Genomic DNA, 14,959 nt, shown 5'->3' on the forward strand with positions numbered 1-14,959 from the left:
AGCCCACGGGCGAGGGCGGCATCTCCGGGCGGCCGGCCGTGTCTCCAGCTCCCCGAGTCAAGGGGTCTCCTTTCTCCCCATCACTTGCTCGCTCTTAGTTTCCAGGTCACCTGGTGGTTGGACGTGCTGGTAAACAAAAAAACACTAGTCTAGACAAGCAATCCAAGGCTTCCATACCTTCTTCTAGATCTTCTGGCAGCAAAGCGGTAACAGGGCACGACTGCACTTAGGCAACGGCTGTGAGCCTGGGAGGAACGGGAAGGACAGGAAGGGGTGGGGGGGAGTCTGAGTCAGTCCCCTGTCCCCACATGGGGCTTACACGGGGCCGGCAAAGCCACACTTGTCCCCTTCGCTGACCTCGCCAGGGGAGGAACAATGCCGCCAGCCAACTGCCCCTCGAAGCTTCCGCGCCTTAGAGCAGACCTAGCCTCTGAGCTACCCTCAAACTGCAAAACCAAGGTAGGAAGGTTCGGGATTCCAGCTTAGCAGAAATAAAACACGGGGTTTTAATTCTCCCAAGTTGGACAGCCCGTGGAAGGCGGAAGGCAAGTGCTTCTCCCTGGACCTGCCCACCCAGGGCTCAGAGGCCCCTTCTCCCAGGGGTCAGAGTCCCAGCTACCCAAGGTTGGCCTTCGTGGGAACATCAGCCCTTCCCCGCGGGGAGGGGAGGAGGGCGGTGGGAGCGGCGCCGAGGCCTTCCCCAAATTCTTCCGCTGTCTGCCAGGGAGTGGCAGTGTTGTTAATCATTATTACTGTATGCAAATCAGTATGCAAATGCCACACAGCTCTGGGACTCCTGGAACACCCTAATAGAGCCCGCCCTCCTCTTGAAGGGCCAATTGTGCATCTTTCAGACTGACACCGACAAGGGCCTTTGGGGAGAGGGAGAGGAGTTGGATGAATGAGGGTCCGGAGCTGCTAGGGGCTCTGGGAGCTCAGGCCACAATCAGGGCCCTCCCTCCGAGCTCTGTGCCTCCCGAATAGGCTAGGGGTTCCCACAGGTCAGAAGCTCCTTTCCTAGCCCCGGGCTAAAAAGGCCCTTTCCAGCACCCCCCTCCGGTCACCGCACATTTTGCTTATCTCCAGGTTGCTGCCTCAGGCGCTCCCACGTCTGGACACCTAGAACTGGGATCGCTCGAGCCCAGCGCTCCAGCGTGGGCAGCCCCGGCGGCTTCGCCTCCGCGCTGTAGGCCGAGATCCCGCGATCCCGGGCACCGAGGCCGGAGCAAGCCGGAGCCGCCGGGCGAGCTCAGCCGGAGAAGCGTACCCTCTGCGCGCCGCGGCCCGGACCGGGCGAGTCTGCGCCGAACACCACACTCCCCAGGATGTTCGGGGTCACGGCCGGCCGGGCCCCATGGCCACACGCCGACCTCCCACCCCCGGTCCCGGGCGGAGGAGCTGGGACGCGGGGATCCATGGGCTTCGGGAGGGACTGACGGGCTGGACAGGCTCCGGGGATAAGGGGACAGGCTCGGGTGTGAGAGTTCACGCTCCCAAGTCCCGACTCTGGGTGCACGTGGCTGGGGAAGAGAGCGAATCCCCAACCTTCGGGCCGTGCCTCGGCGCGCTCGGGGAAGGAGAGCGGCTCTTACCCCGGGCGAGGGCATTCTGTGCCCACCTTGGGACCTCTCCGGCCCCCGATGCATGGAACCGAGAGACGGCCTCCAGCTCACCAGGTGACCGGGCTACGCCGCCAGCAGGTGCCGGTGCGGCGGCACCGGCGGGAACTGTCGGTGAGAAAGAGACACCCAGCTGGGTCCACGGACGCCCCACGCGCGCACGCCTTGGCGCTCCCTGCCACCGCTGCCCGGGGCCCGGCCACATGCGCCCCGGAGCTCACGCCCGCGCCGCGCTTCCCGCTCCGCCCCCACCCCCAGGCCGAGCTCACCTTGCCACGCGCCGCCCCCCCGTGCCCACCCTCGCGGTCACACGCTCTCACACCCGCGTGGGCACACTCCGCCACCTCCAGGCACACCCTAGGATTCCTCCACTCGCCCGGGGACACGCACCAGGCTCAGCCTCGTCTCCCCGCCCCCTAGCCCCCGCTCACGCGCGCGCCCCTCTGCGCACACACACGCTCACGCTCACACACACCCTCGCGCGCGGAGGCACTCCCCCTCGCACGCCCTCGCCCTGGGCACCCTCCCGCCGCGAGGCCCCGGGACCTCCTCGCCTCTCCCTCGGCTGCCAGGCGGCTCCGCGCAGTCGGGCCCGGCCTGGGGCCGCTCGGCCGGCGGGGATCGGCGGGAGCCAGGGCGCAGCCTCGCGCTCCGCTCCGGGCTCGCCTCTCCTCCGCGCCCCGCCCGCGCTGCGCCCCCACCGCCTCCCCCGCCGCGGGAGAGGGACCTCGCCAGGCAGCCCGTGGCCCTCCGGGCTCCGCTCGGCGCTGCGCCGGCAGCCTCGGGGGCAGGGAGCGAGCGAGGGAGCCCGCGAGCGGAGCGGCGAGGCGGGGAGGGGACGCGCTGCCGAGCCGGGGCCGAAGCGGCGGTGGCGGGGGAGGGAGGGACCCACGGACGGACGGACGCACGAACGGACCGAGCGAGGGAGGGAGCGAACGAGACCTCGCCCGCGAGGAGGAGCCGCGCGAGCGGCGGCTGCCTGGCGCTCCCCAGCGCTGCTGGGCGCTCGGCGCCTCCGCGGCCCCCAGCTCCCGGCCGCAGCTTCCCCGCGCGCGCGGGGCGTGGGGCGCGGGGCCCCGGGCTTTCTTCGCCGAAGGTAAGAGAGACGCGGCCGAGCCTTTTGGAACTAGGAAGTGCGAGGAGCGCGGCTCCCACGCCTGTTGCTCCAGCTGCCCACGCGGCACCCTCCCACCCCCGCGCCTGGGTGGGTGGGCGCTGGGGAGCCGGAAGGACTGGGGGTGGGGCCGGCGCCGTGGGGGAGCAAGCAGCCGGCTCGGGGGCGTCGGTTCCCTCCGGCTGTGGAGCCACCTCCGGGCAGCCAGGCGCTGTGAGGTTTGGGGGTGGGGGTGTGAACCTCTGCCCCCTTTCCATTGGCCTGCCTTTCCCCGGGGGGGGTGGCAGAAGCGGAGCCCTGGGATCCGGCGGCAGGTGGCAGCGGCTTGCATGTCCCCCCCCCCCCCCCCTCCGTTCTTTGTGAGGGGAGAAGGAGAGCCATGGCTGAGGGTGGAATTAGGGAGCGGACTGGGGCGCTTCGCAAAGTTCTCCAGCCTGGAGAGCCGGCGCTGTGCCTACCGGAGGCCAGGGGCCCGCGCATCTGGTCTCGCCCGACGCCGCTGCTGTCGCCGCGATCCCTGAGAAAGGTCTCTGAACGTCTTCCCGAGGTGTCGACACTGGGGGAAGGGGGGCCGAGGAAGGAAAGGAGCTGGGCGCAGAGAAGTTACCTGGAATCAACTAAATTCCTGCACTTGCTTAAGTGTTAGCATTTGGATCAAGACCAAGATGCTCTGATTTCATCCTGGGCTGCCCTTTATTTCAGCAACAGGCGGAGGTTTCTATCTGGAATGTCATAGCAAAGGAAAAGCTCCGGCGTCTGTCTTAAGACACGGCGTCTGAACTTTCTCCTGGTCCTAGGCACAGCGTGCTCTGTTGAAGAGCCGGAATGCGTGGCTCTGTGGTATACTGTCGGCATTTGGCGTGAATGTGTGTGATGGTTGAGCGTACCCCCTTTTATACAGGTTACCGATATTTCAGGGGAGGCTGGATGTTTAATGTCAGCTGAAAGGGCTCCTGGGCATGCACAAATGCAATGCACGGCGTGTGTTCATTCCCCGATGTGGACATTTTGGTCCACCGACAGCAATTGCTGTGTTTATTTTTCGTTCATGTCGGCTGCTTGAATGCAACAAAATGCAAGAACACAAGGGACCCCCAGAGGAAGAAAAATTAGTAGCTTATTCCCTTTTGCTGCTGAGGAGACTGGAGAAAAAAAAAAAAAGAGTTCAGCAAAGTACCCCGAGCAGCCTGGGAGAAGAAGATCTGCTTCTGTGTCCCAGGCCAGCACCCCAACGATTCCTGGCTCGGTTCACTCTGACGGTGTCGTACCTGCCTTCCTAAAGCCTGGGGGCACAGGAGAAGGACCCCCGGGTCATCAGGGGCCTCCCCTATGGGCACACGGCCCCGTTCTGGGCTCAGGGTTTAATAGAAAATCGTGGAAGTAAATTTCCAGAGATTCTCCACACTCATTGCTTTGCTGAGGTCATTGAAGGGCAGACCTCGGTGAGGTGACGTTCTGCTGCCGTGTGCCTGTGGCCAGGTTAGGTGTCCAACGCCAGGACAGGCTGTCGGGCCACTCGGCCCACTTTTGGCCCTCTGCCTCCAGAACAGAAGCTGTTTAATGGGGCAGCTGACTTTTCAAGCAGGGGGAAGAAATGTGTTTTCCTTTTCCAGGGCTTTTTACCTTTGTCATTTCAGAGCTCACCTGTTTTCAATGTCTCTTCCCCAGCCTCCCCCACCCCCTCTGTCTTTCCCACTGTCAAACTCTTCTGCCAAAAACAAAAATAGCTTCAGATTTTTCATTTGTAAGGCGTCCACGTCCTAGTAAAACCTTGGCATTTGAGGCATGTGCGGTGCCATTGGCTGGAAATGGGGCCGCACGGTTGTGTGCCTGTTGCAGGAATTCATACCCAGGCGGGCACCGGGAGGTGTGGGTGCCCACGAGGGGGTGAGCACTGCAGTGTGAGCCGCTGGAGAAGTGCTCGTGGCACCAGGTCCTGCCGGCAGGCTTGGGTGGAGGACGTGGTGTGGCCTTGGGCAGGGGACATGGTGGGATACTTTTCCTACCCGTCCTTTTAAGCTGTCCCCAGACCCAGACACACGCACAGAATAGCCAATGGGGTTATTGCTGGGGTTCGTTGTCTTTGTGTTTTCGGTGCCTCTTAGCAGGGGAGCAGGGCCTGCGCCTCTGGAAACAGCCTAGTGCTTGCCTGGCCTTCTTTGGGAAGATTGGCCTGGGGTACAGTCTTGCACGGGGTAATGGTTTGGTCTTGGGACCAGAGGCTTTTATGATAGATGGAGAGGGGGTATTTTTTTCCTTCTCTTGAGCGCTCAATTATTCATGCAAAACAGTTTGTACAATTCCTGTGGCCCTTGAAGAAGAGAAGATTGGTGTGGGGTGGAGCGAGCCAGGGGAGGGATTTGGGACTCAGGTTGGAGCATCCCTGGGAGACTGGAAGGAGAAGGAGGGTGGCCGCTCAGGGTGCTGAGCTACACGCCTGGCCCAATCAGGCCTCTACGGCGAAAGCCTCCACCCGGCGGACTCTTGCTCTTTGCCTCTCAAACCCCCTCAAGGTCCTGCCTCCAGGAGCTCCAATCTGGGCTAAGGCAGGGATGTGCAGGATCAGAAGCCCAGCTGGGAACCCGGCCCCCTTCCCGGCCTCCAGATCCCTGGGACCTGCACGGCCAGGTTAAGTGCTCTGTTCTGGGCGCCAGCCTGATCGGGAGTTCCCAGAACTCCCTTCGCTAAGGTGAGACCCCCGCAAATGCCGACCCCACGGCGACCGGCTCCGATGTTCTCCTTCCTGCTTTGCCTGGGCGGGCTGGCAAGAAGAGGTCTCTGTGCCAGGGGCCTGGGCTGGAGCTCGAGTCCCGAGGGCGGATCCTGTAAACTCGGGGATGATTCGAGCCGAAGGGCCCTTGCCGCTCTCTTGTCCAGTTCTCTCATTGTACCGATGAGGACTCTGAGGCCCTGAGGATGACGGCGACTTGTTTTACTACGTCGGGATGGAATCGGGCCTGGCATGAGGCCCCCGTCATGCCTCCTTGCCCAGTGCTCTTTATCGTGTGGGGAAGAGTAGAGAGGTGTGTGCATCCGTACTCCCCCCTCGGGGTCACCAGTATTTGGTGACACCTAGAGCAGGCAGTATCTGAGAATAGTCGACTCCTATATACGTGGAACTGAGTCACTTTGAAGAACCCTCTCTAAAGCTCAGTCTCCCCATCAGAAACCTTTGACAGAAACACATCATAACATTGCTGGGATAGGGGTGGGGGAGTTTAATCGAAACGGTGTATGTACAAATGCCTAGTAGAGTCCCCAGAGCACTGGCAGTGCTCCAGAAATGCTAACTAAATCAGAATTGGAATCATTTTAAATTTTGGACTCCCTCTCCAAACTTCCTTTGCCACTTAGAAAACTTAGGTGGGTGAGGGGACTAGAAATTCTAGAAAACTAAAGCAAGTATAGTTAGTTCTAAGGGTAAAAATTTCTTGAAGAAAGATAGAACTTGCACAGAATGCATCCCCAAACCTGTTCTCAGTGACATGGGGATTGCCCATTGCCGTGGGTGAAAAACCCCGGTACTTTCATCAGCTCCTGTAATCAAAAGTTTATCATGCCTGTGCCGTGTCTCTCTGTTCTCTGGTGATGATGTTTGTGGGAGATGTCATTGTCATTCCTTTGTCTTTCAGTGGCATCTGAAATTACCCTCCCTTTATTAGGGAGCAGAGGCACCTGGGATTACTCCGTTTAGCATGCAGCATCCATGGGGAAACAGAGGCAGAGATCAGCTCCTTGAGAAACTGTCACTGAGGTCACAGTGAATCAGACGCTTGAATCGGTCCCTTCCTAGTCACATAGGTCTTCAGAGTTTACTGTGTGTTTAGAGAACACCCACCATTGAAAACAGTGGAAATGTATCAGTAAGGCATGGAGTAAAACTTGAGAGAATGCAATGGAGTCTGTCAAACTAGGATTCCCAGTGTGAGCGTGTGCTGAAGCACTGCTCTGTGCTCCGTCCTGGGCGGTGACACAAACGGAGGCGCCATGGTCTTTGCTCCCAAAGCGCTTACGTGGGATGGGAGAGAAGAGAGGAGTGGCGTGGCGTCTACCCTTCCATACTGAGTCTGCCTGGCTTTTCATCTCTCTGCCCCCTTGGCAGGTGTATAACTTTAAAACCTGTCATCTGCCTCTGCAAAATGGGGGTGTGAGTGGCATCGCCCAGGGCAGGTCGTGGGACTGATGGAGGTGATCCTTGTTGAGCATATGGCACCATGCCTGGCAGGCAGCCCTCCGTAAACAGGTTGCTAATATTTTCATTTGCCATTAGATCCTAAAAGGTGGTATAGCAAACTGCTGCAGGGCATGGGCCTTGGGGTCAGACTGCCTGAGTTGGAACCCCCATTCTGCCACTTTGGGGTTGGCAGACGGCTGAGTTTCAGGGTTGCTGTGTGGCTCAAATGATGTGATGCGTGGAGGCACTTAGCGTAATGCCCGGCAGAGAGTAAGTGCCCACTTACATGGTAGCCACTATTATCAATAGGTCCCATGCAAAGTATCTGTAATCCAGGCCAGAGAGGGACAGGCTAGAGAATAAGGCAGAGCGGCGAAGCCCAAAGGAAGGAGACGGTCTCGTAGGGGAGAGAAGGCGGCATCATGGAGAGGGCAGTGTCTTCATGAGAATCTAGGATTCTAACAGGAGGGTGGAAGGGGAGGAATGTTCCAGAGAGAGGGGAGAGTGGCCTAGAGACAGAGGCCCAGCAGATCTGAGCAGAAACCGGCCTGCGGTCTAGTTGCTGGCAGCCGGGGTGTGCAATGGGGGGACTCTGGGCTGAAATGGTAGATCAGGATCTGTTTGTGGAGAGGTTGGACTGTCAGGCCAAGCAGGTTGACCTTTGTCATGTCGGCTGCAGGGAGATACCCAATCAGGATCCTGCTTTAGGGAGATTCCTCTGAGCAGGATGGATCTCAGAGGAACAGGAGAAATGGAATGGGGGGGGGGGGGGTGAGAGACAAGCAGACCAGGGGAAAGGAGGCTGGAGGGAGCGTAGACCTTAGTGAGTGCAGTCAGAGGCATCTTCTCATGATTTGGCGACTGTGGGTGGAGCAGTGAGGAAGATGGACAAAGCGACAGGCCTGGGGTCAGGGATGCCAGGGGCAGAGAGGTGAAGAGCAGCTGTTTGCAAGGAGGTGGGCTTGGTTTAAACCTGTCCAGTTTCAGAGGCATCCAGGCAAAACATGCCAGGGGCCACTCAGGCATGAGAGGAGGGACCGGTGGATGGGCAAACGCTAAAAGAATCGGGAGTCAGGGGAAGGCGAAGTGGGCTTATGGGGAGAGGTGAAGCCCAGTTCCATTACAGCAAATCGTTATGTAACAGAGAATACCTCCAAGGCTCCCCTGCACCTCATTTATTTAAACCCAAGAGTCCAACCCGCTGAATTCTAGAGGGTCCAAAAAAACCCCGAGCTGGGATTTGTTCTGTGTGATCACTTCAGGACGGATGGGGAAGGCTGCGTTAACCCCAGGCAGTTTCCCATTTCTGTTACGTGTGTTTCTGTGTCACCACATGGCTTCCCACAGATGGTATACATTTGGGGATTGCAGAGTCATTTGACTAGCATCTTTAAAAAGCCCGATTCAGGAAGGTGAATCTGTTTCCCAAAGCCAAACATAATTCTCCGGGCCACCGTCCCCTCCATGCACTCAGGTGAGGGAGATGCACGTACACCACGTGGCTTAGAGGCTTGCGGGCGAAGGGAGAAGGTGGCCCAGCTCTGGAGGAGTCTCCAAGGGTGGGGTGGGGGCCAGGTGAGAGAGGTTGGCAGGGGAAGGAGAAGTCTCGTTATATAACCTGAGGGAGCTACGAATGGTGGGCAGATGGAGACAGGAGGCAAGAAATCTGGAAGTGGTAGTGAGTATGGATCGGCTTCCTCCAGGGAAGGGGAGGCACAACGTGTGGAAGTCAGGTGAGCCAAGAAGCCAAGACTCGGTCTTCACAGGTGGGGGATCAGCCCTGCCTAGCCTCACAGCCTCTGCCACGTTGCCGTCTTGGCTCTCCAGGTCACAGTTGGCCGTTAGGGTAGGGATCCGGGGTCTCCCAGAGTAGCACTTCACCGTGGACAGCGTTTTCCGTGGGAGTTGGGGACGAAGCATCCACAAGCCCAGGGGCTGCTGCCACGTCAGAGGTTTTTCTAGACGTGGGCAGACCCAGCCTCCTCCCCACCAATGAAGTGTAGACTGGAAAGAGCGTGTTTATCTGATCTCCCTCATCCACACCCCACTCCTGATTACCCTGGTGGGTGAAGAGTGAAATAAAAATTAGCGTGTTTATCCCACTTTTAAATTCGTTTAATGAGAACTCATTTACCCTCTCCCAATTTAATTCCGTAATAACGCCATAACCTTTCAGAGCTGATTATTTACCCGCGTCTTCCCAGATCCTCCTGCTAAAGAGGCTTTCCCTCCACATGCTCCTGTGCCCTCTTGGAACTTGACAATTGGTCAGGAAGTCAGCGGCCTCTGGTGATCCCCAGGCCACCCGCACGGCCCCGTGCTCAGGGCTCTGCCTACGTGGGGAGGATGGAAAAGAATCCGAGGCCTCCCTCCGCAGCGGTGATTTCGCAGTTTCCTCCCTTTGCTTTCGAGACCTCCGCCGTTTCAATCACCAGGGACCCCCTCCCCGCGTCCCATTCCCCGTGGGTCAAGCACAGACTCACTCCGTTCTCCGCTCTCTCCTCCTCCCTCCCAGGGGTCGCCCGTCTAACTCCAAGCTGGTGTGCGAGGCCTCGGAGCAGTCGCCGGCTCAGGAGCTGGAGGCACCATGGCGGCCGGCGTCGCGGCCTGGCTGCCCTTCGCCCGGGCCGCGGCCATCGGGTGGATGCCGGTGGCCAACTGCCCCATGCCCCTGGCCCCGGCCGACAAGAACAAGCGGCAGGACGAGCTGATAGTCCTCAACGTGAGCGGGCGAAGGTTCCAGACCTGGCGGACCACGCTGGAGCGCTACCCAGACACCTTGCTGGGCAGCACGGAGAAGGAGTTCTTTTTCAACGAGGACACCAAGGAGTACTTCTTCGACCGGGACCCCGAGGTCTTCCGCTGCGTCCTCAACTTCTACCGCACGGGCAAGCTGCACTACCCGCGGTACGAGTGCATCTCCGCCTACGACGACGAGCTGGCCTTCTACGGCATCCTGCCCGAGATCATCGGCGACTGCTGCTACGAGGAGTACAAGGACCGCAAGCGGGAGAACGCCGAGCGCCTCATGGACGACAACGACTCGGAGAACAACCAGGAGTCCATGCCTTCGCTGAGCTTCCGCCAGACCATGTGGCGGGCCTTCGAGAACCCCCACACGAGCACGCTGGCCCTGGTCTTCTACTACGTGACCGGCTTCTTCATCGCCGTCTCGGTCATCACCAATGTGGTGGAGACGGTGCCGTGCGGCACGGTGCCCGGGAGCAAGGAGCTGCCGTGCGGCGAGCGCTACTCGGTGGCCTTCTTCTGCCTGGACACGGCCTGCGTCATGATCTTCACCGTGGAGTACCTCCTCCGGCTCTTCGCCGCCCCCAGCCGCTACCGCTTCATCCGCAGCGTGATGAGCATCATCGACGTGGTGGCCATCATGCCGTATTACATCGGCCTGGTCATGACCAACAACGAGGACGTGTCCGGGGCCTTCGTCACGCTCCGTGTCTTCCGCGTCTTCCGCATCTTCAAGTTCTCGCGCCACTCGCAGGGCCTGCGGATCCTGGGCTACACGCTCAAGAGCTGCGCCTCGGAGCTCGGCTTTCTCCTCTTCTCCCTCACCATGGCCATTATCATCTTCGCCACTGTGATGTTTTATGCCGAGAAGGGCTCCTCCGCCAGCAAGTTCACAAGCATCCCGGCCTCTTTTTGGTACACCATCGTCACCATGACCACCCTGGGGTAAGTCTGCACGCGTGGACTAGGGCAGGGGTGGAGGGTGGATGCGACCGCGAAGCTCACGCCTGGGGAGAGGAGGACGGGGTCCCTCCCCCGGGTTTAGGGTGTGAAGGCAGTCCGCCATCACAAGAGGAAGGCACGTGAGCAATCTGTTTGGGGGTGGTGGTGGGAGCTTGCTCTGAATTGAGTTTTCTTTTCTGGGGGCAGGGGGCATGTCTTTTCTAAATCTTCGAAGATCAAGTCACCGTTTCTTTTTCCAGCCGTGCACTCCTTCTGCGCGTGTGGGGGTGGGGTGGGCGGTGACTGTCGCCTTCCCAAGTCTCTGTGCAGTGAGAACATCGGTGAGTGTTGTAAGGAGGATATAGATGTCCAAGAAGAGAAGACGCTGAGAGCACTACCCCTGAATCCTCCCTGCACTTGTCCTTCGCCCTGAATTTGCAGGCTCTTTCCTCTCTGGCCTTACTTTTCTGCTACTAGGGATGCTCAGGGGATCGGGAGCTCTGAGCTGACGCTATCTCTGTGACTCCGAGAGGTGAGGCATGTGGCTCGTTTCTTCTCCCGGGCGGAGGGCTGGTCTTGTTTTCTCAGCCTGAGTCTGGGATTGAGTGCCCCGGCCTACCCGGGAGACTGTGAGAGGGCCCGGGTGGCATGTGTGGGCAGGCACAGAAGCAGCAGGACTGTCCAAGGAGGGGGAGGCAGCCAGCCGGGGCACGTGTGGCTCCGTTTCTCCCGCTCGCCGCGGTCTCCTCTCTAGCCGAGGTCACTGAGATGCGTTTATTGTGTGAAACTCTCCATCTGAGGAGGGGGGGCTCAGGAAGGAGATTGCAGTCTTCACCCTAACAGGGTTAGAACCAACCGAGGCAGCCTTATGGGGACACGTATCTCTTCGGGGTGTCTGCGTGAGCCGCTGCCAGTCGAGGAGGCTAATGCAGAATCCCGTCACAATCCGTCGGCTGGGGCTCTGTTTGCTTAGGTCAGGAAGCGTTATATTGCTGACGGAGAATTCACGAGGCTTTTTATTTGTGCTTTGACAATTCCGTCCATGGCATCCTGGTGATGTGATTTTTTTTCTTGCCCCGAATCCCTTGGCAGTGGTGGTGTTGTTTTTTTTTTTTCTTTTGCGTCGAGGTGTGTGTGCTTACTGGGAATGACTGAGCGGGTGATGGGACCTTTCAGAATGATGACATTTGTCACGCTGCCACACGGGAGGGGGAGAGCAGGGGGTGTCACTGTCCATTTGCGGAGGCCACGTTTGAAGGGGCCCTTCCCGTACTCTTGTCTGTCTGGGATCTTTCAGGAGGCAGAGGCCCTCCTGCTCTCCCCCACCACGTGTGCTCCTCCAAATCGCCGTGCCCTCAGAGCGGGAAGGCTGCCTGGGGCTTCGACCGTGTCTCTCCTGGCTCAGGTGACACCGTGGGCTTTCTGGCAGAGCGGGGTGTTTTGAGACCGAATGGGCCGGAGAGCGGCTGCGTGGGGCAGGAGAAGGTCCCTTTTCACCTCCCGGGCTGACCCTGGCCAGCCTCCGCCTTCCTGAAGGGACCCTCGGCCAGGGCCCCCGTTCATGCTCCTGAAGTGGCGCTGACTTCCCTTGATGGGACACACGACACCAGGTGGTCGTGTGTCCAGTGGGGAGAAACTCAGGGCAGGCCAATGGGCGTCCGAGCTAAAAGGGGATCGCTTCCGAGATCACTGGAAACTTCCGTAGCCATCTGCCCATTACTTTTCCCTCCCCCTTCTTTTTTTATTTTTTAATAATTTTTTTCTTTATTTTTAAAGGAGCTTCAGAATACATAAATGCTACATGGAAAATATAGGGGATTCCCATATACCCCACCCCGCCTCCTCCTGCCCTTTCCCCCATTCACAGCATCTTTGATTAGCGCGATGCATTTGTTACGATTGATGAACACACAGGGAAGCACTGCTGCTAAGCACGGTCTATAGCGTACATTATGTTTTCCACTTCACACTGCACAGTTTTATAGGTTTTGACAAAATGTATAATGGCTAGTATCCGTCATTGTAGTATCGTGCAGAACGACTCCAGTGTCTCGAAAATGCTCCGTTTTACACGTATTCTTCGCCCCCCCTCAGACCTCTGGTGACCACTGTCTTTCTATCAGTGCTACGAGTTCTCCCACCGCTAGAACGGGGCTAAGTCTACTTAGTCCACAGCTGCCTCCCCTCGTGTCTGCTCGTTCGTCTGTCTTGAGGATTTGGGGCGGTGCCCACTCTGCTTCCTGTTGAGGGGCTTAGGTCCCGTGGGGCAGGTGGCGGAGCTGTCTGGCTGGCAGTTGCAGACACGCTCTGTCTCGGGTCGGGCGTTGTCCGCCCTCATCCCTTCCTCAGTTGTCCTGGGCGACTCCGATGACCTGGAGAGGAGGAGCTGGCTGCAGCGCTGCCGAGAGGCAGGGCTCGCCCGGCGTAGGAAGAGCCGGGAGATCTCAGCCTCTGGGATGGATATTTAATGAGTGTAGTGCTAGTTATAGGTTCAAATAGAAGGGATAGAACCATGTGTAGGAAACCCACAAATGAGTCTAACTCTGGTACACTGAGGGAGATGGGCTATCATATATTCCAAAGTAAGGCCCACTGACCGGATGTCCATTTCCTGCGGCCACATTACTTTTTATTATGAATATGACAGCATATGGGTGCCTACTATGTATCGGCAGTGTGCTAAGCACTGGGCACATATTATTTCCTTAAGTCTTCCCAACAGCCCCGCCAGGAAAAATTCTGTATACTTTAAAGTAGGAGTTCTTAACCTTTTTTTGCCAGTCAGGGGAAAACCACAGACCCCTTACTAAGGCCACACTACACTGTGTATTATTTAATAAATATATCACACCCTCACCAACACGTCCTCACAAGAATAATGTTTTACATGAATTTCAATTCCAGTTCACGGGCCACTGGTTAGGAACCCCTGCTTTAGAGTCGTAGAAGCTGAGGTTCAGAGAGGCTAATTTCCTGTGGTCACATAGCTCCTACGGGGCAGAGCTGATTTTCAAAAGCAGCCTGGCCGCCTCCAGTGCCCTTTCTCTTTTCACTCTGCCGACCCATACAATCGCTTGTTCCCCTACCGCCAGGGCCCCGAGGTGGTGGAAACCTGACCTTCAGGTTGTCATAGGTTCACTTAGAGAAAGCATCAGCCTTCTGAGTGTTAGATGCCAGGCACTGTATTAGGCACACAGAGCTTTTATAAAGAGGACATTTCCTTCCGGCGAATTAAATATTGCCTTACAAATTAACAGGTCCTTTCCTAGCAAAATTCAGTGTGTCGCTACCACTGGGGAGACTGCTGATTTCCTTTGGCCTTCATCCTGTAGATCAAGGGGCAAGTGTAGGGTGGAGATAGATAACCCTGGCCTCAGAGGTGCTTTCTCGGATAGTTTTGTAGGTTTTTTTTTGGGGGGGGGGGCGGGCTTGCGGCGTGGAGCAGGAAGACTCCACCAGAGAGTGAAGGCAAAGAAGAAAGGAAGGCTGCCGCCTCGGGGAGGGGGCTTCTCAGCAGGCCCGCTTCCCCCTCACTTTGGGTGCTGTGGGTTTCCTCACCCCACACCTGACAATTGCCAAATGTGCTGTCCTTTCTCCGCGCATCAGAATGTCCGGCCTCTGGGAGGAGAAATAAACCCGCAAGAAAGGAAGCGTTTGGTAGTGTTTGCCTCCACCCCAGAGAAGTAAGGGCAAGGCAGGCCTCCTCTTTCCTCCCTCCGGCTGGTGGAGCTGGACGCTGGATCGGGCTGCTTGACCTTTGGCCGGAGTTGGCAGTTGGCCCCATCACCGGGCTCCTCGCTCAGCTACCTATAGCAGGTCTTGGCTTTTTAAAGGATGGGTCAGTGTGAATGGGGCGCTTCTTTATTCACTTGGCCTGAGCCTGTTCTCAGTCCTCCCAGCCCTGGGTGTCTTCTCTTCGAGGGTCAATCTACTCTGTCCCCTGTGCCACCAGATTGGAGCTCTGCAGCTGCCTTGGCTCTGCCAGGACTCAGCCCCTGGGCTCTGGGAGACAGGAGGGGGCCTTCCAAGGCTGGCCTGTCCCTGGGGGGGGGGGCTCTGCAGGGCTGCGTGGTGGTCTCCTGGCCCTTACTGGTGGTCTTGACAGCTCAACGTCTAGAAACCTGTCTCCCCTGCCTTGTTTCCAACCTGAAACTCATTGACTGGCTTGTTGAGACTTATCCAGCCATTGAAGCAATCCAGTCTTTTTCTTCCTCTAAACTGGCATTTGAGCCTTCTCCCCCAAGTGGTCATGGAATACCCAAGACCAATATTCTGCCACATCCCAATTGCTCCCAACGACTCCCAATGGACACCTACCTCTTCCTGTCTCCAGGCACCCCCCCACCCCAACCTTGCCCCTGA

At 58.1% G+C, this 14,959-nt stretch overlaps 1 protein-coding gene across 5 annotated transcripts in view; it reads left to right on the forward strand.

The window, feature by feature from the left end:
- Positions 1-1,193: 1,193 nt before the first annotated feature.
- KCND3 (potassium voltage-gated channel subfamily D member 3) overlaps positions 1,194-14,959 on the forward strand; it is a 227,479-nt gene continuing 213,713 nt past the window's right edge. The window contains exons 1-2 of one of the 5 annotated variants that reach the window (XM_058303043.1): positions 1,194-1,733; positions 9,423-10,600. In XM_058303043.1, the coding sequence (XP_058159026.1) occupies positions 9,495-10,600 (1,106 nt within the window). In that variant the 5' untranslated portion in view covers positions 1,194-1,733; positions 9,423-9,494. The other 4 variants (XM_058303047.1, XM_058303045.1, XM_058303044.2 and 1 more) reach the window with 4 other exon arrangements.

The sequence above is a fragment of the Dasypus novemcinctus genome, chromosome 9 (genome assembly GCF_030445035.2).
Source record: "Dasypus novemcinctus isolate mDasNov1 chromosome 9, mDasNov1.1.hap2, whole genome shotgun sequence".
Taxonomy (NCBI): domain Eukaryota; kingdom Metazoa; phylum Chordata; class Mammalia; order Cingulata; family Dasypodidae; genus Dasypus; species Dasypus novemcinctus.